General features: G+C 42.9%; 2 protein-coding genes across 2 annotated transcripts; one reads left to right on the forward strand and one right to left on the reverse strand.

Moving 5' to 3' along the window:
* Positions 1-4,608: 4,608 nt before the first annotated feature.
* On the forward strand, positions 4,609-16,334 carry LOC129822357 (integral membrane protein 2C-like). The gene is made up of 6 exons (XM_055880577.1): positions 4,609-5,023; positions 6,849-6,995; positions 7,310-7,498; positions 7,610-7,720; positions 13,199-13,346; positions 15,063-16,334. Exons 1-6 carry the CDS (start codon positions 4,928-4,930, stop codon positions 15,152-15,154), a joined length of 783 nt encoding a protein of 260 aa, XP_055736552.1. The 5' UTR covers positions 4,609-4,927; the 3' UTR covers positions 15,155-16,334.
* A 243-nt stretch (positions 16,335-16,577) lies between these two features.
* On the reverse strand, positions 16,578-18,625 carry lpar5b (lysophosphatidic acid receptor 5b). The gene has a single exon (XM_055880576.1). The coding sequence runs from the start codon at positions 18,471-18,473 to the stop codon at positions 17,598-17,600; it is 876 nt and encodes a 291-aa protein (XP_055736551.1). The 5' UTR covers positions 18,474-18,625; the 3' UTR covers positions 16,578-17,597.
* Between the last annotated feature and the right edge of the window lie 2,710 nt (positions 18,626-21,335).

Genomic DNA, 21,335 nt, shown 5'->3' on the forward strand with positions numbered 1-21,335 from the left:
CTCAACAACTTTAAAAATCTGCTATCCGAGCAGCTAACCGATCGCTGCAGCTGTACATAGTCCATCTGTAAACTACCCACCCAATTTACCTACCTCACCCCCCATACTGCTTTTATTTATTTACTTTTCTGCTCTTTTGCACACCAGTATCTCTTCTTGCACATGATCATCTGATGATTTATCACTCCAGTGTTAATCTGCTAAATTGTAATTACTCGATTTATTGCCTACCTCATGCCTTTTGCACACATTGTATATAGATTCTCTTTTTTTTCTACCATGTTATTGACTTGTTTATTGTTTACTCCATGTGTAACTCTGTGTTGTTGTCTGTTCACACTGCTATGCTTTATCTTGGCCAGGTCGCAGTTGCAAATGAGAACTTGTTCTCAACTAGCCTACCTGGTTAAATAAAGGTGAAATAAAAATAAAAAATAGAAGCACGATGGCTAGGAAAATCTCCCTAGAAAGGCCAAAACCTAGGAAGAAACCTAGACAGGAACCAGGCTATGAGGGGTGGCCAGTCCTCTTCTGGCTGTGCCGGGTGGAGATTATAACAGAACAGGTCCTCCGAGAGAGAGAAAGAAAGAAAGAGAGAATTAGAGAGAGCATACTAAAATTCACACAGGACACCGGATAAGACAGGAGAAATATTCCAGATATAACAGACTGACCCTAGCCCCCCAACACATAAACTACTGCAGCATAAATACTGGAGACTGAGACAGTAGGGATCAGGAGACACTGTAGCCCCATCCCTTGATACCCCCGGACAGGGCTAAACAGGCAGGATATAACCCCACCCACTTTGCCAAAGCACAGCCCCCACACCACTAGAGGGATAACTTCAACCACCAACTTACCATCCTGAGACAAGGCCCGAGTATAGCCCACAAAGATCTCCGCAACGGCACAACCCAAGGTGGGGCGCCAACCCAGACAGGAAGACCACGTCATTGACTCAACCCACTCAAGTGACGCACCCCTCCTAGGGACGGCATGGAAGAGCACCAGTAATCCAGTGACTCAGCCTCTGTAACAGGGTTAGAGGCAGAGAATCCCAGTGGAGAGAGGGGAACCGGCCAGGCAGAGACAGCAAGGGCGGTTCGTTGCTCCCGAGCCTTTCCGTTCACCTTCACACCCCTGGGCCAGACTACACTCAATCATACGACCTACTGAAGAGATGAGTCTTCAGTAAAGACTTAAAGGCTGAGACCGAGTCTGCGTCTCTCACATGGGTAGGCAGACCATTCCATAAAAATGGAGCTCTATAGGAGAAATCCCTGCCTCCAGCTGTTTGCTTAGAAATTCTAGGGACAATTAGGAGGCCTGCGTCTTGTGACCGTAGCGTACGTGTAGGTATGTACGGCAGGACCAAATCGGAAAGATAGGTAGGAGCAAGCCCATGTAATGCTTTGTAGATTAGCAGTAAAACCTTGAAATCAGCCCTAGCCTTAACAGGAAGCCAGTGTAGGGAGGCTAGCACTGGAGTAATATGATCAAATTTTTTGGTTCTAGTCAGGATTCTAGCAGCCGTATTTAGCACTAACTGAAGTTTATTTAGTGCTTTATCCGGGTAGCCGGAAAGTAGAGCATTGCGGTAGTCTAACCTAAAGTAACAAAAGCATGGATTAATTTTTCTGCATCATTTTTGGACAGAACGTTTCAGATTTTTGCAATTTTACGTATATGGAAAAAAGCTGTCCTTGAAACAGTCTTGATATGTTCGTCAAAAGAGAGATCAGGGTCCAGAGTAACGCCAAGGTCCTTCACAGTTTTATTTGAGACGACTGTACAACCATCAAGATTAATTGTCAGATTCAACAGAAGATCTCTTTGTTTCTTGGGACCTAGAACTGTTTTGTCCGAGTTTAAAAGTAGAACGTTTGCAGCCATCCACTTCCTTATGTCTGAAACACAGGCTTCTAGCGAGGGCAATTTTGGGGCTTCACCATGTTTCATTGAAATGTACAGCTGTGTGTCATCCGCATAGCAGTGAAAGCTAACATTATGTTTTCGAATGACATCCCCAAGAGGTTAAACATATAGTGAAAACAATAGTGGTCCTAAAACGGAACCTTGAGGAACACCGAAATGTACAGTTGATTTGTCAGAGGACAAACCATTCACAGAGACAAACTGATATCTTTCCGAGAGATAAGATCTAAACCAGGCCAGAACTTGTCCGTGTAGACCAATTTGGGTTTCCAATCTCTCCAAAAGAATGTGGTGATCGATGGTATCAAAAGCAGCACTAAGGTCTAGGAGCACGAGGACAGATGCAGAGCCTCGGTCTGACGCCATTAACTTCTCTGCGCTACAGATCCCTTTAGCGGGATCATTTATTAAAAAAAACATTAAAAGTAAAATATAGTAAAATATTACTAAAAACATTTATAATCATGCAATCACAAGTGAAATATACCAAAACACAGCTTAGCTTGTTGTTAATCCACCTATCGTGTCAGAATTTGAAAATATGCTTTACAGCGAAAGAAATCCAAGCTTTTGTGAGTGTATCAATCAATGCTAGAACAGTTAGCCCCAAATTAGCATGGTCACGAAAGTCAGAAAAGCAATAAAATGAATCGCTTACCTTTGATAATCTTCGGATGTTTGCACTCACGAGACTCCCAGTTACACAATAAATGTTATTTTTGTTCGATAAATATTACTTTTATGACAAAAAAACGCCATTTGGGTTGCGTTATGTTCAGAAAACTACAGCTTCGTTCCGATCGACGAAAATTCCAAAAAGTATCCGTAATGTTCGTAGAAACATATCAAATGTTTTTTATAATCAATCCTCGGGTTGTTTTTAACAAACATAATCGATAATGTTTTAACCGGACCGTAACCTATTCAATAAAAGAGAGAAAGATAATGGAGAGCTACACCTCTTGCGCGCAGGAATTAATCAAAGGACACCTAACTACTATTGAAAAATCTCGCTCATTTTTCAAAATAAAAGCCTGAAACTATGTCTAAAGCCTGGTCACAGCCTGAGGAAGCCATTGGAAAAGGAATCTGGTTGATACCCCTTTAAATGGAAGAAAGACGGGCAAGGAAACTTCCGGGTTAGATTTCCTCAGGTTTTCGCCTGCAGAATCAGTTTTGTTATACTCAGACACAATATTTTGACCATTTTGGAAACTTTGGAGTGTTTTCTATCCTAATCTGTAAATTATATGCATATTCTACGATCTGGACCTGAGAAATAGTCTGTTTACCTTGGGAACGTTATTTAAAATAAAATAAAAATCTGACCCCTAGCGTCAAGAGGTTAAAAGGTCATTTACCACCTTCACAAGTGCAGTCTCAGTGCTATGATGGGGTCTAAAACCAGACTGAAGCATTTCGTATACATTGTTTGTCTTCAGGAAGGCAGTGAGTTGCTGTGCAACAGCTATTTCAAAAAAAATAGTTTGACGGTTCGTCTGAGGGCATGGCTGGATTTCTTATAAGCATCCGGATTAGTGTCCCACTCATTGAAAGCGGCACACTAACAAGCTCGGTGCGGATGTTCCTGTAATCAATGGCTTCTGGTTGGGATATGTACGTACGGTCACTGTGGGGACGACGTCGTCAATGCACTTATTGATGAAACTGGTGACTGAGGTGGTATACTCCGCAATGCCGTTGGATGAATCACGGAACATATTCCAGTGTCTGCTAGCAAAACAGTCATGTAGCGTCATCTGACCACTTCCATATTGACCGATTTACCTATACCTCCTTTATTATTATGATTTTTTTTACCCAATTTCGTGGTTTCCAATTGGTAGTTACAGTCTTGTCTCATCACTGCAACTCCTGTACGGACTCGGGAGAGGCGAAGGTCGAGAGCCGTGCGTCCTTCAAAACACAACCTGCACTGCTTCTTGACACAAGACCTGCTTTACGCGGAAGCCAGCCGCACTGATGTGTCATTGGAAACACCAAACACCTGGCGACCGTGTCAGCGAGCACTGCGCCCGGCCCACCACAGGAGTTGCTAGTGCGTGATGGGACAAGGACATCCCTGCCGACCAGACCTTCTTCTAACCTGGACCAATTGTGCGCCACCCCATGGTTGTCCTGGTCGCAACAGAGCCTGGATTTGAACCCAGAATCTCTAGTGGCCACTGCGCCACTCGGAATTCCCTTACGGGTACTTCCTGCTTTAGTTTTTGTTTGTTAGCAGGAATCAGGGGGATAGAATTATGGTCAGATTTGCCAAAAAGGGGTTATTTCTGGGGTGGCGCGAGAAATAAAGGTAGAGGATATAACTTAAGACATTGATGGAGTGGTTGGTGCACGTCGACATCGACTGACCTGTATGGTGGACGGAGAAAATAAGTTCACTTCATCAGTGCTACTGTTCTTTGATGAAGAGTCTCTCCTTTTTGAGCTCCAGAGTGGCACAGCGGCAGCGCACAATTGGCCCAGCAACGTCCGGGTTAGGATGGGTTAGCCGTCATTGCAAATAAGAATTTGTTTAATAAGGTTATTAATAAAAATTCTCATGAAGTTAGGATTCGAGAGATACCCTGTAAGAGCTTTTTGGGGTCTTTGTGATTTCACAGCCAAGGCGGTGCAAGAAATCCTGTCAGTGAATGTATCTACAGCACAGGCCCCTGAGTCTGTGTAGGGATGTATTTTGGAGTGGACTGTGATTGAAGAAGTGTGACGTGTTTTATTTTCTATGATTTCGTTTCACCCCTTTCCCGAAATGTTAATTGTTTTGTTTCTTATTCAATAAACCATCCAGATAGTGGCGGTAATGCACATTTAACTCCAACCGCCGTTAAACCCCATCGAAGAAGAACAAGACAACCAGATACATTGTGTCAGTAACAACAGTAAAGGCTCACATACGAGTAGGGGATCTAGCTACCGTAGCTAGAGGAAACGAAACCCACCCGATTAGTCTTTGACAGGAACAGCAATGGTCAAGATCACTTTCCTGTCCATCGCGGGTCAGAAAGTCGAGAAGGAGGAGAATAATGTCGAAAAGACCGAAATTCTCATAACCCATCCGATGGTAAGTTAGTGATGCATTTTCGTTGTGGTTGCAACATGATATCGCTTTGTGTGCATTGCCCTTCGATAAAACAGAGCTAGCTGGCGCTACCTCCAATAATTATTTACTCGCGCTCGGTGGGCTGTTAAGCGTCTGCGGGGCATTTTACTTGAAATGTACCGGCACACTGAAGAACGCAGTAGGTGCATTTGAACATTATTTGAGGTCAGAGCAGCCATTGTCATTTGGTAAGAAATAAAACGATGCTGTGCGGCTAACAAGCTATTTGTGGAAATGTCGGCACTTTGTCAAATAGCCGATTGAGTGAACAAAGGGGAACTGTTAATATTACTATTGAACATAGTTAAGTGGATGTTCTTAGACAAATTAGCTTTATCAACATCAATTATTTAGGCAAACGTTAGGCTATGAGAATTGAACTCCAATGTGGTCAACATTGGAGTTAAACTATTAGCGGTAAAAACCTAAACCAAGGAGGATCAAGTTATTGTTTTTGCTTTAATTAAGCATAAACCTATAATGTTTTCTGTGGATTATGAAGAATTATCTCTTGGCAAATGTGAATGGATTACAAGAAAAACATTTTACCAAACACAGGCAGCACACAAAATGGCAGATGGAGGTTACTACTGCTTGCCAGGCAAGTTCATATTTCATAAGCAGCATCACTGTGCCATCAGTAGGCTACAGTTCTCAACTTGTGATGCGGTGGTTCTAGGAAAGCTTCGCTCCCCAGCATCCTGCAGTTTCAAAACCCATCAAATATGCTTTGCTTTCAGTCAGCCAAAGGTTAGAAGGATGCATCTAAACCAATTGGGCTGTATGTGTGCCTGTTTTTATCTCAAGGGGAAGTTGGCAGTTGCCTATTGGCCATTATCTTCTATAGCGTTTGTTGGAAATGTAGATAGACCATTGTCATGTTCTCAGTCCGTGTAAGGCCCTCTTATCTCAATCAGCAGGGAAGGAGAACACTGGTAGCTATCTGCCTCTGTGGGGAGCACACACACACACACACATATATGCACAGACACCCACACACAGACAGCGAAAATGATGTGTAGTCTATCCCTTCGTCCTTGTTCATTTTATCTCCTAGTTTATCCTTCAACACAGGTTGTCATAACATCACGGTTTTTGGTTTGATAGTCTGTGAGCTGTTTTCATACGCAGGCAATAGCAATGTCAGGAGAATTTCACTCCAAGTACCAGCTAAGAATAACTTCCTTTCTTGTCTCCTACGCACAGAGCTCATCTTCCAGGATAAATGTACCTATCCACCCACGTAGTTGCACATATACGGTAGAAAGGATGGTAGAAAGCCAACCCGTGACACGCTGCCAACACACCGGTTGAGCGTGTGGCAGTGGCAGATGGGGTGAGAGACTGGGGGTGGCATTACTCTCCGTCTTATAAGTGCCACGTTACTAACCACTCTGTCATCCCTCTCTCTGCCACCCACGTTGCTGTTTCCCTGCTAAAACATGCAGATTTATTCCACCTACCGTAACTATAGCTGCAGGTTTCAGGATTCACTTTTGTAGTCATCTTTCTATCTAAGAGCAGAAACATAATACTCCTAACCCAACCTGACTTAGTCTGCCCGTCTTGATGTGACCATAGAATATCTGTGAAACACTAGCTGTGAGTATCCTTTTTACCTAGGAGGGGGGGTGATAATTAAGTAAGTAAGCCTTGGGCAAGGAAGCTTTGTCTGAGTTTGTTCATAGCGTGAGGCAGCTTGATGTAGAAGTACACCACCTGGACAGGACACTAGCCTGGTGTGTGTGTGTATTCATGTATGTGACCCTGTGTGTCACCCTGTCAGGAGGATGATGAGGAGCTGGTTCTGCCTCTGCGCTCCCAGAGGTCTCCTCTGAACGGCCTATGTTGCCTGACCTCTGGCCTGGTGGTCTTCATGTCTGGCCTGGTGTTGGCTTCCATCTATGTCTACCGCTACTACTTCATACCCCAGGTACCTAGCATCTACATACAGTGCCTCAGTACAGTGACCGTATGAGACAACACTCTGATGATACCACTTAGGCCTATCCTCTATTGTCCTATCTTTTGATGTGGGATTTGTAAATGTGCTTCCTGGTGTAACTGTCTCTGGTGGTGTTGTTGTTATGATGTACATTGGAGATCAGTGTTCCATTTGGTTATCAGCACGTTGGTCTTTCTATCCCAGTCGGGGATCATGAAACATTTAATATTAGTAGAGACTGTGATAATGAAGATGATAGTTAGGGATAGCCTTGCTAACGGTTCCCCTGTGCCTTGACCTAGATCCCAGAGGAGAGTCTGTTCCACTGCAGGGTTCGTTATGAGGACTCTGTGTACGCCCCTCTGAGAGGCAGACAGGAGCTGGAGGAGAACGTGGGCATCTACCTGGAAGACAACTATGAGCAGATCAGTGTGCCTGTGCCCCATTTTGGAGGAAGTGATCCTGCTGACATCATCCATGACTTTCACAGGGTGAGGAGGACCGGGCACATGCACACGCGTACACACACCTCTTGTAGGATGGCGAGTCAATCAGCCAGGTTTTTGACAGTTTTAATTAGTTTTCTCTGTCTATGTCACCAGGGACTAACTGCCTACCATGACATTGCTTTGGACAAATGCTATGTCATCGAGCTCAACACCACCATCGTCATGCCACCACGGAACCTCTGGGAACTGCTGGTCAATGTTAAGGTAACATAAGTCCTGTCTCTCTCTCTCTCCCTCTCTCTGTCTGAGATACCATCTCTCATATTCCACAACCTATTATGTTCTCTCTCCCATCTCTGTCCTTCTCTCGCTTCCCCTCTGTCCCTCTCAATTCAATTCATAGGGCTTTATTGGCATGGGAAACATATGATCACATTGCCAAAGTAAGTGAAATAGATGATAAACAAGTGAAATAAAATGAACAGTAAACATTACACTCACAAAAGATCGAAAGGCATAGATACATTTCAATTGTCATTGTCTATATACAGTGTTGTAATGATGTGCAAATAGTTAAAGTAGAAAAGGGAAAATAAATAAACATACATTTTGGTTGTATTTACAATTGTGTTTGTTCTTCACTGGTTGCACTTTTCTTGTGGCAACAGGTCACACATATTGCTGTTGTAATGGCACACTGTGGAATCGATCAAAATTGGATTTGTTTTCAAATTCTTTGTGGGTCTTTGTAATCTGAGGGAAATGTGTATCTCTAATATGGTCATACATTTGGCAGGAGGTTAGGAAGTGCAGCTCAGTTTCCACCTCATTTATTTTGGCAGTGTGCACATGGCCTGCCTTCTCTTGAGAGCTAGGTCTTCCTACGGTGGCCTTTTTCAATAGCAAGGCTATGCTCACTGAGTCTGTACATAGCCAAAGCTTTCCTTAATTTTGGGTCAGTCACAGTGGTCAGGTATTCTGCCACTGTGTACTCTCTGTTTAGGGCCAAATAGCATTCTAGTTTGCTCTGTTTTTTTGCTAAATCTTTCCAATGTGTCAAGTAATTATCTTTTTGTTTTCTCATGATTTGGTTGGGTCTAATTGTGTTGCTGTCCTGGGGCTCTGTGGGGTCTGTTTGTGTTTGTGAACAGAACCCTAGGACCAGCTTGCTTAGGGGACTCTTCTCCAGGTTCATCTCTCTGTAAGTGATGGCTTTGTTATGGAAGGTTTGGGAATCACTTCCTTTTAGGTGGTTGTAGAATTTAACGTCTCTTTTCTGGATTTTGATCATTAGAGGGTATTGGCCTAATTCTGCTCTGCATGCATTATTTGGTGTTTTACGTTGTAAACAGAGGATATTTTTTTTCAGAATTCTGCATGTGGAGTGTCAATTTGGTGTTTGTCTCATTTTGTGAATTCTTGGTTGGAGAGCGGATCCCAGACCTCACAACCATAAATGGGTTCTATAACCGAATCAAGTATTTTTAGTCAGATCCTACTTGGTATGTTGAATTTTATGCTCCTTTTAAAGGCCCTTCTTGCCTTGTCTCTCAGATCGTTCACAGCTTTGTGGAAGTTACCTGTGGTGAGGTAAGTAGAGGTGTGTATAGTTTTTTGTGTACTCTATGGCAACAGTGTCTAGATGGAATTAGTATTTGTGGTCCTATGAACTGGACCTTTTTTGGAAAACTTATTTTGTGTCTTACTGAGATATACTGTCAGGGCCCAGGTCTGACAGAATCTGTGCAGAAGATCTAGTTGCTGCTGTAGGCCCTCCTTGGTTGGTGACAGAACCACCAGATCATCAGCAAACAGTAGACGTTTGACTTCAGATTCTAGGAGGGTGAGGCCGGGGGCTGCAGACTGTTCTAGTGGCCTCGTCAATTCGTTGATATACAGTCCCTTCGGAAAGTATTCAGACCCTTTGACTCTTTCAACATTTTGTTACGTTACAGCCTTATTCTAAAATACCCCATAATGACAATGTGAAAAGTTTATTTTTTTGTAAGGTCCAACAGTTGATAGTGCATGTCAGAGTAAAAACCAAGCCATGAGGTTGAAGCAATTGTCTGTAGTGCTCCGAGACAGGATTGTGTCGAGGCACAGATCTGGGGAAGGGTACCAAAACATTTCTGCAGCATTGAAGGTCTCCAAGAACACAGTGGCCTCCATCATTATTAATTAGAAATTTGGAACCACCAAGACTCTTCCTAGAGCTGGCTGTCTGGCCAAACTGAACAATCCGGGGAGAAGGGCCTTGGTCAGGGAGGTGACCAAGAACCCGATGGTCACTCTGACAGAGCTCTGGAGTTCCTTTGTGGAGATGGGAGAACCTTCCAGATGGACAACCATCTCTGCAGCACTCCACAAATCAGGCCTTTATGGTAGAGTGGCCAGATGGAAGCCACTCTTCAGTAAAAGGCACATAACAACCCGCTTGGAGTTTGCCAAAAGGCACCTGAATGACTCTCTGGCCATGAGAAGCAAGATTCTCTGGTCTGATGAAACCAAGATTGAACTCTTTGACCTGAATGCCGAGCGTCATGTCTAGAGGAAACCTGGCACCATCCCTACAGCATGATGGTGGTAACAGGTTCACCTTCCAACAGGACAACAACCCTAAGCACACTGCCAAGACAAAGCAGAAGTGGCTTCGGGACAAGTCTCTGAATGTCCTTGAGTGGCCCAGCCAGAGGCCGGACTTGAACCTGTTCGAACATCTCTGGAGAGACCTGAAAATAGCTGTACAGCAACGCTCCCCATCCAACCTGACAGTGCTTGAGAGGATCTGCAGAGAAGAATGGGAGAAACTCCCAAAATACATTCTGCCAAGCTTGTAGCGTCATACCCAAGAATACTCGATGCTTATGTAAATGTGATATTTCAGTTTTATTTTTTATAAATTAGCAAACATTTCTAAAAACCTCTGTTTGCTTTGTCATTATGGTGTATTGTGTGTAGAATGATGGCATTTTTTTAAAAAGCAACTTTTGAATAAGGCTGTAGCAAAATGGGGAAAAAGTCAAGGGTTGTCACGTTCCTGACCTGTTTTCCATTGTTTTTGTATGTGTTTAGTTGGTCAGGGCGTGAGTTGGGGTGGGCATTCTATGTTATGTGTTTCTATGTTGGGTTAAATGTGTTGCCTGATATGGTTCTCAATTAGAGGCAGGTGTTTGACGTTTCCTCTGATTGAGAACCATATTAAGGTAGGCTGTTCTCACTGTTTGTTTGTGGGTTTGTGTTCCTGTGTCTGTGTCTACCACACGGGACTGTTTCGTGTTTTCGTTCGTTTGTGTAGTCTGTACCTGTTCGTGCGTTCTTCGTGTATATGTAGTTCTCAAGTTCGGGTCTGTCTACGTCGTTTGTTGTTTTGTAGTTTGTTTAAGAGTTTTACCGTCTTCGTCTGTCTGTAAATAAATTCATTATTTCTTCATTCAACGCTGTGTTTTCGTCCAACCCTTACTCCTCATCCGAGGAGGAGGCATTAGACAGCCGTTACAAGGGTTCTGAATACTTTCCGAAGGCACTGTATATATGTGACTCACCACCTGGATTTGGTCTTATGTAGCAAAATGTGAAATGGTGTTTCCTACATTGGATAAAAGTAGAGACTCAGATCTACAAAATGGTATACATAGACTGCATTTGAGGAACAATGGGAAAGTAATTCTCCTTTGAAAGTTGATCAACTTGTCAACTCACTTTTGAGAAAATGGCCTTTGAATGTTTTGGTATCTAGTGAAGAGCTGTTCTTTGTCTAAACCCATTCAGCATCGTTCACACCCTCCTTAAGCTTTAGCCCCACCCATCTCGGAGCGCACACTTGATGCTCTGGCTGACGATTTGTTTACCTCTGGATAACATGAAAACAGCCTAACCAGCTCTGCTGGCAACAATTTAATTTTGCTTTTTTTGCAGACGTTTACTGACACTGGCCATATTCAACGGGTGTTGTACACGCGTCACGTAACGTTAGCTAACGAGCCAGCCAGCTAGCTAATGATGGCTAGTTAAACGACAATGAACAAAGTGCCAACAATGCCACATTGATGGGAGCTAAACAACCAGGTGCAATGTTAGCTAGCTAACATTATGCTCTAACTAGGAAAGCAAACAGCTCTGGGAAACTAATAATGTCTGCTAGTTAACCAGCCAGCTAACATTAGCTTAAGACATATAGCTAGCTAGGTAAACAATGAACCTAGCTAGGTAAACAACATTTAAGATCACACACTTAACATTAGCTAACGACCCAGACAGCTAACGTTAGCTAGTTAAACAACAATGAACAAAGTGCCAACAATGCCACAGTGCTGGGAGCTAACCAACCAGGTACAATATTAGCTAGCTTTAACTAGAAAAGCAAACGGCTCTGGGAAGTCTTCAATTATCTTTTTCAGAGCTTCCCTCTCTGCATCTCCCTCCACCACCTCCCACGTAACGCCTGTTGTATTCAGCGCATGTGACATAAAATTTGATTAGAAAAAGATTGGAGTAGTGGTTTATCCATACATCTCCGTTTTGGATAGATAACAAACACGAAAAGTTAAGTGTAACCACTTCTGGGGAAATTGGAACAGTCTATAGATTCTTCAGTTACATTTAGCTGATTTCTGACGTGCTGTTCCTTTTTTTCCCGTTGTGTATTTCTGTATTGTTTTAGTGATTCACCATAGTGAAGGAGTAGGCTCAGATTTTCTGGGTCTCTATGTTTTTGGTTGGATAGGTTTCTGAATTTCATTCTTAGGTTTTTACATTGTTCATCAAACATTTGTCATTGTTGTTAATGTTCTTAGGTTGTCCACTTGAAATTGTTAGATTTGATAAAGGAAGTTGAGAGGTTAAATATACTGTTTAGGTTTTCTACTGGTAAGTTTACACCTTCACTATAACAGTGAAATGTTTTGTCCAGGAAGTTGTCTGAAAGGAATTGAATTAGTTGTTTTTGGTAGGTACTACTTCCATCTATAGCATTTCTTAATATTGTGCAGTTCCTTTGGCTTTGATGCCTCATGATTGAGTATTTCTCTGTTCAGTAGACTGTGATTTTCCTGTGATCTGGTAGAGGTGTCAGTGGGCTGACTGTGAATGCTCTGAGAGATTGGGTTGAGGTCAGTGATAAAGTAATTTACAGCACTACTCCTAAGGGGTGAACTATCGGTGTACCTACCATAGGAGTCTCCTTGAAGCCTACCATTGACTATGTACAGACCCAGCGTGTGACAGAGCTGACAGGAGTTGTGACCCGTTTTGTTGGTTGTTTTGTCATAGTTGTGTAGGGGGGCATATTTGGGAGGGAATGCTGTCACCTCCAGGTAGGTGTTTGCCCCCTGTGTGCTGAGGGTGTCAGGTTCTTGTCCAGTTCTGTCATTTAGGTTACCACAGACTAGTACATGTCCCTGGGCCTGGAAATGGTATGTGGTTTATATTGGGGGGATATAGGTAGCAGACACGAGGAAATGTTTCTCTGAGATTCATTTCTAGACAGATGTAAAATGTTCCTGTTTTTACTAATTTTACTGAGTCTCTTCCCTGTTTCACACCTGGTAGTTTGGTGGATGGGACTACCAACTCTCTGTAACCTAGGGGGCAACCAGTGGGTCCATTTCCTCTACACCATGTTTGTTGTAGGATGACGATGTCTGTATTTCCAATTTCTTTGATGAAGTCTGGGTTCTTCCTCTCTCCTGTCCCTTCTCTTTCTCTTTCTGAACTCTAACCCTGTCTACCTCTGTCTTTTAGAAGGGGACGTACCTTCCCCAGACCTACATTATCCAGGAGGAGATGGTTGTGACGGGCAAGGTTCATAACATGCGCCAGCTGGGGCCCTTCATCTACCGCCTGTGTAACGGCAAGGACACATACCGCCTGAAGCGCCACGCCCGCAGACGTAAGTTGGGGAGAGGTGATGGAGAGGGGGAGGTTCAGAGCCTTGTATAGTGTTGTGCGAGTCACTCGGGGTCTGAATGGTCCACCTACAGTGCCTTGCAAAAGTATTCATCCCCCTTGGCATTTTTCCTATTTTGTTGCATTACAAACTGTAATTTAAATAGATTTTTATTTGGATTTCATGTAATGGACATACACAAAATAGGCCAAATTGGTGAAGTGAAATAAAATAAAAATACTTATTTCAAAACATTCTAAAGAAGAAAAAAAGAGAAGTGGTGCGTGCATATGTATTCACCCCCTTTGCTATGAAGCCCCTAAATAAGACCTGGTGCAACCAATTACCTTCAAAAGTCACATAATTAGTTAAAGTCCACCTGTGTGCAATCTAAGTGTCACATGATCTGTCACATAATCTCAGTATATATACACCTGTTCTGAAAGGCCCCAGAGTCTGCAACACCACTAAGCAAGGGGCACCACCAAGCAAACGGCACCATGAAGACCAAGGAGCTCTCCAAACAGGTCAGGGACAAAGTTGTGGAGAAGTACAGATCAGGGTTGAGTTATAAAAAAATATCAGAAACTTTGAACATCCCACATAGCACCTTTTTTAAATCCATTATTAAAAATGTAAAGAATATGGCAACACAACAAACCTGCAAAGATAGGGCTGCCCATCAAATCTCAGACCAGGCAAGGAGGGCATTAATCAGAGGCAACAAAGAGACCAAAGATAACCCTGAAGGAGCTGCAAAGCTACACAGCAGAGTTTGGAGTATCTGTCCATAGGACCACTTTAAGCCACACACTCCACAGAATTGGGCTTTAAGGAAGAGTGGCCATAAAAAAAGTAATTGCTTAAAGAAGAAAATAAGGAAACACGTTTGGTGTTCGCCAAGAGGCATGTGGGAGACTCCCCAAACATATGGAAGAAGGTACTCTGGTCAGATGAGACTAAAATTGAGCTTTTTGATCATCAAGGAAAATGCTATGTCTGGTGCAAATCCAACACCTCTCATCACCCTGAGAACACCAGAACAGCATCATGCTGTGGGGATGTTTTCCATCGGCAGGGACTGGGAAACTGGTCAGAATTGAAGGAATGATGGATGGTCTCTAAATTCAGGGAAATTCTTGAGGGAAACCTGTTTCACTCTTTCAGAGATTTGAGACTTTGTCAGCGGTTCACCTTCCAGCAGGACAATGACCCGAAGCATACTGCTAAAACAACACTCGAGTGGTTTAAGGGGAAACATTTAAATGTCTTGGAATGGCCTAGTCAAAGCCCAGACTGTAATCCAATTGAGAACCCATCCAACTTGAAGGAGCTGGAGCAGTTTAGCCTTGAAGAATGGGCACAAATTCCAGTGGCTAGATGTGCCAAGCTTATAGAGACATACCCCAAGAGACTTGCAGCTGTAATTGCTGCAAAAGGTGGCTCTACAAAGTATTGACTGGGGTGGTGAATAGTTATGCATGCTCATGTTTTTTGTGTTATTTCTTGTTTGTTTCACAATAAAAAAATGTTGCGTCTTCAAAGTGGTAGGCATGTTGTGTAAATCAAGTGATACAACCCCCCCCCCCCCCCCCCCCAAAATACATTTTAATTCCAGGTTAAGTCAACAAAATAGGAAAAATGCCAATGGGGGTGAATAGTTTTGCAAGCCACTGTATTCTCTTGTCTAATAAAAGTCTTTCACTGTCTGACTTGTAGGCATCAACAAACGGGAAGCGGCGAACTGCCATCGCATCCGCCACTTTGAGAACACGTTTGTGGTTGAGACGGTCATCTGTGATGGAGCGTAAACTGTCATGAACGTCGTGCACGACACCCTAAGGCACAGCCACCTCTCTAGCCACTGTAGCGCATCCCTGTGTAGATACTTTGAATTACGTTTCAGCTGCACTTTAACTATGGTTTTGTTCCTTTGTTGATACGTTTATCTGTGAATCTTTACAACAAAAAATGTTTAAAACTTACTTTTTGTAATTGTCAGTAGTGATGTTTCCTGGCTGCAATAATACATGTTTTTCTCTATGATTTACCTTGGATTAAATAGTTTCATGTAGCAGAACCCCTAAGCCAATTATGATGGGGGGGGTTGACTTAAGATAACTGTGTGACTGCTTCGGTTGTCAGGGGAGACAACCATTTCCATGTGTTTTCAATGTGAGTGTAATTGATTTCCCTGCTCTTGAAATTACTGCACGTCCATGTTAGCACAGGGTCCTATTACAAAACTAAGGCAAGAAATCCTGTTCCTCAGCAAACACCCGACCTAATGTTGTGCAGCATCGCTTTCTCTTGCTCTTTGTCTCAGTGTTTCTTTCTCACTGCACCCCTCTTGCTTCTCTCTTTCACCTGGTCTGTCTTCTTCTTTAGCTCAGTCACCCTATCAGACTAAAGTAAAAAAAAAATGTGAACGTCAGTTTAAGAATCAGTGTCCCTACAAAGTGAGGTAGACAAATTAGCCATTATTAGTTTTTGCATGTTTGCACCTGTATTGTAAGTAGAGTCTAGAATCATGTACATGACATGAAATACTTGCTCTTCACTTACTGTGTGCAGTTATATGTAATATTATACCAGATTATTTCCAGCCAAGCTGCCCTTCCCCCTGTGAACGCATCAAAGAAAGTTGTTTCCTCCATTTTAATGCCCCTCTTATCACCTCTTCATTATTTGTTCTTTCTTTCTGGGGAGGTTGAGCCTCTCACCCTTCATTTGCACTCTTTATCAATGCTTCTGTGAGTCGTTCTAGTAGAATTCTGTCTTGATTTCCCCCCTGCATGTGTGTTTCTCTGTATGGAAAAACTGCACTGTTAGAATCTTTTCTAAGAGCATGTTTAAAGCCTTGGTCCAGAGTCAGAGACTGGACTAAAGTATTGCTGTAAGGAGCTTATATCTGTTAATCTATACCTTAGACTGGTCTGGATATTTTGTCTGCGGGTGAAGTCTTATCTGTGAATAAAGTAGTTTAACACCCGGGGGCTTCTGTCTTTTGTTCTGTCTAAATAAATGATAGTTACTGTATTGTGGGTATCATTGGGACATTTTGCTGTCCCGGTTCTCTTTGGCTCTGTGTATGTGCCACCAGCCTTGTTTCATTGTCTGGAGGTAGCGGATCATATCCTTAAGTGTCAGTGGGTGAAAGTGTGAAACCAGACTGTCCTACAGTATGTAGGTTTAAGTGGACAGCTGTGGTATGAGGTGTCTTTTAGGAAGGGAAAGTACAAACAAATCTCATGCACTGACCTGTTTGGGCATAGTGGAAAAGTTATTTTCAGACAGTTAATTGAGCTGTATGACCTAGTTTTTATACGTGAAAATGGAGATCTTAGTAGGTCCCAGCTAACTTCTTCTCCCCTTAGGGCAGCACAAGATGTAGAGCCTTTTAGACTACACATATTTTACATAGCCTATATCCAGTCAACATACATTGCTTGATTAGAGTTTTCTTAGGCCCAAAGGCATTGTCTTTTGTAAGATAGCGGCTTTTCGCAGATACCGCGTTGATTCCCCTTTTCTGCTGGTTGAGGGATAAGCGCTGCAAAGGATTGACCCCACCTGTTGGAAGACAATGGCTCAAAGGAGGAATTTATTTGCATGCCACCTTTACACTGGCTTTCCTGTACTAAATCCATAGTGACTCCTTCTTTACAGTCTGTCTGCCATATAGTGTGTACACAGATGCCCCTCCATGTGGCAGGGCTCTGAGCTGTTGGATGGTTGCTGCTGCCTGTCTGTTTCCTCAGCCAGGATCCTCATGAATTATCAACAAATTCACTTGACTGATGTTTGAACCACTCAACAGTGGGAAGTGTTGGGCACCCGGCCCTGCATGTGGATGAAAGCTGAATTGAAAGCCTTAGTTATTGTCAGTACATTTGGAAAAGGGACTGTGGTCGATGTACAAAACCTACATTCAGTAAATGTCAATAACATCAGTCTTATTAATGATCAAAATCATATGAAGATACGGTTGTAAAGTGTTTATTAAATAAAACCTATTATATGAGCACATCTTAAAAGTACAGATGAGTGCAATTCAACTTACAGAAGAAGAGATGAACTGTTACAAAAAAAGAAAATGAGTGACATTTGGCAAAATAGAATTGAACATTTAACTATAAATTGTGGAATATTTAGGAACACATGTTGACGCAGTTTCCTCAAACTATCTCCACCGGTAGTCGTTTCTCACTGTCCTCCCTAATCTACTTTCATGTGATCTGGCAAGTGAAACCTCTACGTCAGAACGCTCTTCTTCCAGAAAGCATCTAAAGAGAAGAAGTACAACAGTGGATCTAGACAACAGTTGATGCTGGTCAGACAGAACATGGGCATGATAGCCTGCCTGATACCGAGCATCAGCACGATGGAGGAGGGCAGGAAGAAGACAATAAACATCAGAAGGTTGATGGTGAAGATCAGCATGACGTTCATCTTATTGTTGACCATGGCAGCATCGCTGAGGTGCCTGTGTAGAGTCCAGGACACCATGGCGGTGGAGACCACGTTGACCCCCAGCATGGTGAACACCAGCCCAAACTGCACGTAACCAGCTATCTGCACATTCAAGGCACATTCTTGAGTAAACTCAAAGCATTTGTCAGTGGCGTTACAGCTCTTCATCTGACTGATGAAGTACAGGGCCTCTGGGATGTTGACCGCCACGATCAGGATCCAGATGAAGACACAGGCTTTCCAGGCATTGGTGGTGGTGCGGATGTGGCGGGTTCTTAGAGGGTAGACCACAGCCAGCAGCCTGTCCAGGCCAATGAAGGTGATGAAGACAGCGCTGGAGCGGATGTTGTTGCGGAACAGCATGGTGGTGGCCGTGCAGGCCTGGATGCCCAGGGGCCAGGTGCCTGTGGTGTAGAAGTAGACCCGGGTGGGCAGGGAGAGCACCAGCAGCAGGTCGGACAGAGCCAGGTGGCTCATGAAGACAGCGCTGGAGGATTTGAGGCCGTGACGGCGGAGCAGAACCCAGAGTGACACGGCGTTGAGCGGCAGGCCCAGCACCATCACACAGCCGTACACCGTGGCAGAGACTGTATACACTGCATTCACACAACTCAGCTCCGGAGCGCTGTCCTCTAAGGTATCGTTGGTGTTGTTCATGGTGCTGTACTGTATCTCTGCTCCTTTAAGACAGACACAGCTGTGCGTGTCTGTGTGTGTGAACTGAAAAGAGACAGAACCCACGACAAACCAGCAACTCAGTGCTCTGGTTTCCACTTCCTAGCAGAGCGGTCTGTATGAAGGTTGAGCTGTTCTTAACTCTGTTTTTGAAATAACAGTGTTGAAATAGGTGTTGAAACAGGAAGTGAGGATACTTTTTTTCTTCTCAGCAAGGACCTCCCATTCTATCTGCAAATCTGTTTGAAGATACTTGATAACATGAATCCTTTTTGAGTAACAAGTTCAAATGAGTCACCCAGTAAAATACTACTTGAGTAAAAGTCTAAAAGTATTTGGTTTTAAATATATAAGTATCAAAAGTGCATGCAATTGCTCAAATATACTTAAGTATCAAAAGTACAAGTAAGTGTAAATCATTTAAAATTCCTTATATTAAGCAAACCAGACGGCAGCATTTTCTTGTGTTTTCAATTTACAGATCGCCAGAGGCACACAACACTCAGACATAATTTACAAATGAAACATTTGTGTTTGTGAGTCCGCCAGATCATAGGCAGTAGGACTTAACAAGGATGTTCTTTTGATAAGTGAGTGAATTGGACCGTTTTCCTGTCCTGCTAAGCATTGAAAATGTAACGAGTACTTTTGGGTGTCAGGGAAAATGTATGGAGTAAGAAGTACATTATTTTCTTTAGGAATGTAGTGAAGTAAAAGTAGTCAAAAATATAAACAGTATAGTAAAGTACAGATACCCAAAAAAACTACTTAAGTAGTACTTTAAAGTAATTTTAATTAAGTACTTTACGCCACTGCTAAATTGAGAGAGGGTGGATTACATCTGAGCGGTCCATATCTAAACAATGTATAATTATGTGTATGCTTCAATTCAGTATGAATAAATTACAAGACTCAGGGTTGTAAATCCCATGCCTTTTGTTGATCAGATTAGTTAAGAGTTAGATATGCCCTCTGAGATCTTCTGTGGGACCTCTATGGATCTCAGCCTCCTTAAGGGCAATACTTGAATGAGGTCACAGGTGTGATGAGTGAGAATACAACGGAACATAAACTTGAAGGTTGGATGATTGATTTGAAAATGTGTTGGCCAGTGTTGTGTTCTGAGAATATGAAATATACTTATTCATGTCACTGATGGAGTGCTGAGGTTTAGAGGGTCTACACCAGAAGTTAATGGTTATAGGAGGAAGGTATATACAGTCGTGGCCAAAAGTTTTGAGAATGACACAAATATTAATTTCCACAAAGTTTGCTGCTTCAGTGTCTTTAGATATTTTTGTCAGATGTTACTATGGAATACTGAAGTATAATTACAAGCATTTCATAAGTGTCAAAGGCTTTTATTGACAATTACATTAAGTTGATGCAAAGAGTCAATATTTGCAGTGTTGACCCTTCTTTTTCAAGACCTCTGTAATCCACCCTGGCATGCTGTCAATTAACTTCTGGGCCACATCCTGACTGATGGCAGCCCATTCTTGCATAATCAATGCTTGGAGTTTGTCAGAATTTGTGGGTTTTTGTTTGTCCACCCGCCTCTTGAGGATTGACCACAAATTCTCAATGGGATTAAGGTCTGGGGAGTTTCCTGGCCATGGACTCAAAATATCGATGATTTGTTCCCCGAGCCACTTAGTTATCACTTTTGATCACATCATGCTGGAAAAGGCATTGTTTGTCACCAAACTGTTCCTGGATGGTTGGGAGAAGTTGCTCTCGGAGGATGTGTTGGTACCATTCTTTATTCATGGCTGTATTCTTATGCAAAATTGTGAGTGAGCCCACTCCCTTGGCTGAGAAGCAACCACACACATGAATGGTCTCAGGATGCTTTACTGTTGGCATGACACAGGACTGATGGTAGCGCTCATCTTGTCTTCTCCGGACAAGCTTTTTTTTCCAGATGCCCCAAACAATCGGAAAGGGGATTCATCAGAGAAAATGACTTTACCCCAGTCCTCAGCAGTCCAATCCCTGTACCTTTTGCAGAATATCAGTCTGTCCCTGATGTTTTCCTGGAGAGAAGTGACTTCTTTGCTGCCCTTCTTGACACCAGGCCATCCTCCAAAAGTCTTTGCCTCACTGTGCATGCAGATGCACTCACACCTGCCTGCTGCCATTCCTGAGCAAGCTCTGTACTGGTGGTGCCCCGATCCCGCAGCTGAATCAACTTTAGGAGACGGTCCTGGCGCTTGTGTCATTCTCAAAACTTTTGGCCACGACTGTAGTGTGTGCAACTAAGCTTGGAATGTGTTGAGTGCAGGGAAGTGATTAGATGTGGCAGGCATTGATAAGGGGAGAGAGCCATGGATTAGTGATGGAGGGGGGTTGAGGTCAGGTCACCTTAACCTCTCTAGGGTATGTGGGATAGTAGCGTCCCACCTCGTCAACAGCTAGTGAAACTGCAGGGCGCCAAATTCAAAACAACAGAAATGTAAATTTAAATTCCTCAAACATACAAGTATTTTACACCATTTTAAAGCTACTTGTTGTAAATCCAGCCAAAGTGTCCGATTTCAAAAAGGTTTTACGACGAACCCACACCAAACGATTATGTTAGGTATGAGCCAAGTCACAGAAAAAGACAGCCATTTTTCCAGCTAAAGATAGCAGTAACAAAAAGCAGAAATAGAGATAAAATTAATCACTAACCTTTGATAATCTTCATCAGATGACACTCATAGGACTTCATGTTACACAATACATGTATTTTTTGTTCGGTAAAGTTCATATTTATATCCAAAAATCTGAGTTTAGGCAAGACGCTACTGTATCACTTGGCAAAAAGCCTGAGAAATTGCAGAGTGCCAAATTAAAATCAAT

The sequence above is a fragment of the Salvelinus fontinalis genome, chromosome 24, assembly GCF_029448725.1.
Source record: "Salvelinus fontinalis isolate EN_2023a chromosome 24, ASM2944872v1, whole genome shotgun sequence".
NCBI classification, from domain to species: Eukaryota; Metazoa; Chordata; class Actinopteri; order Salmoniformes; family Salmonidae; genus Salvelinus; species Salvelinus fontinalis.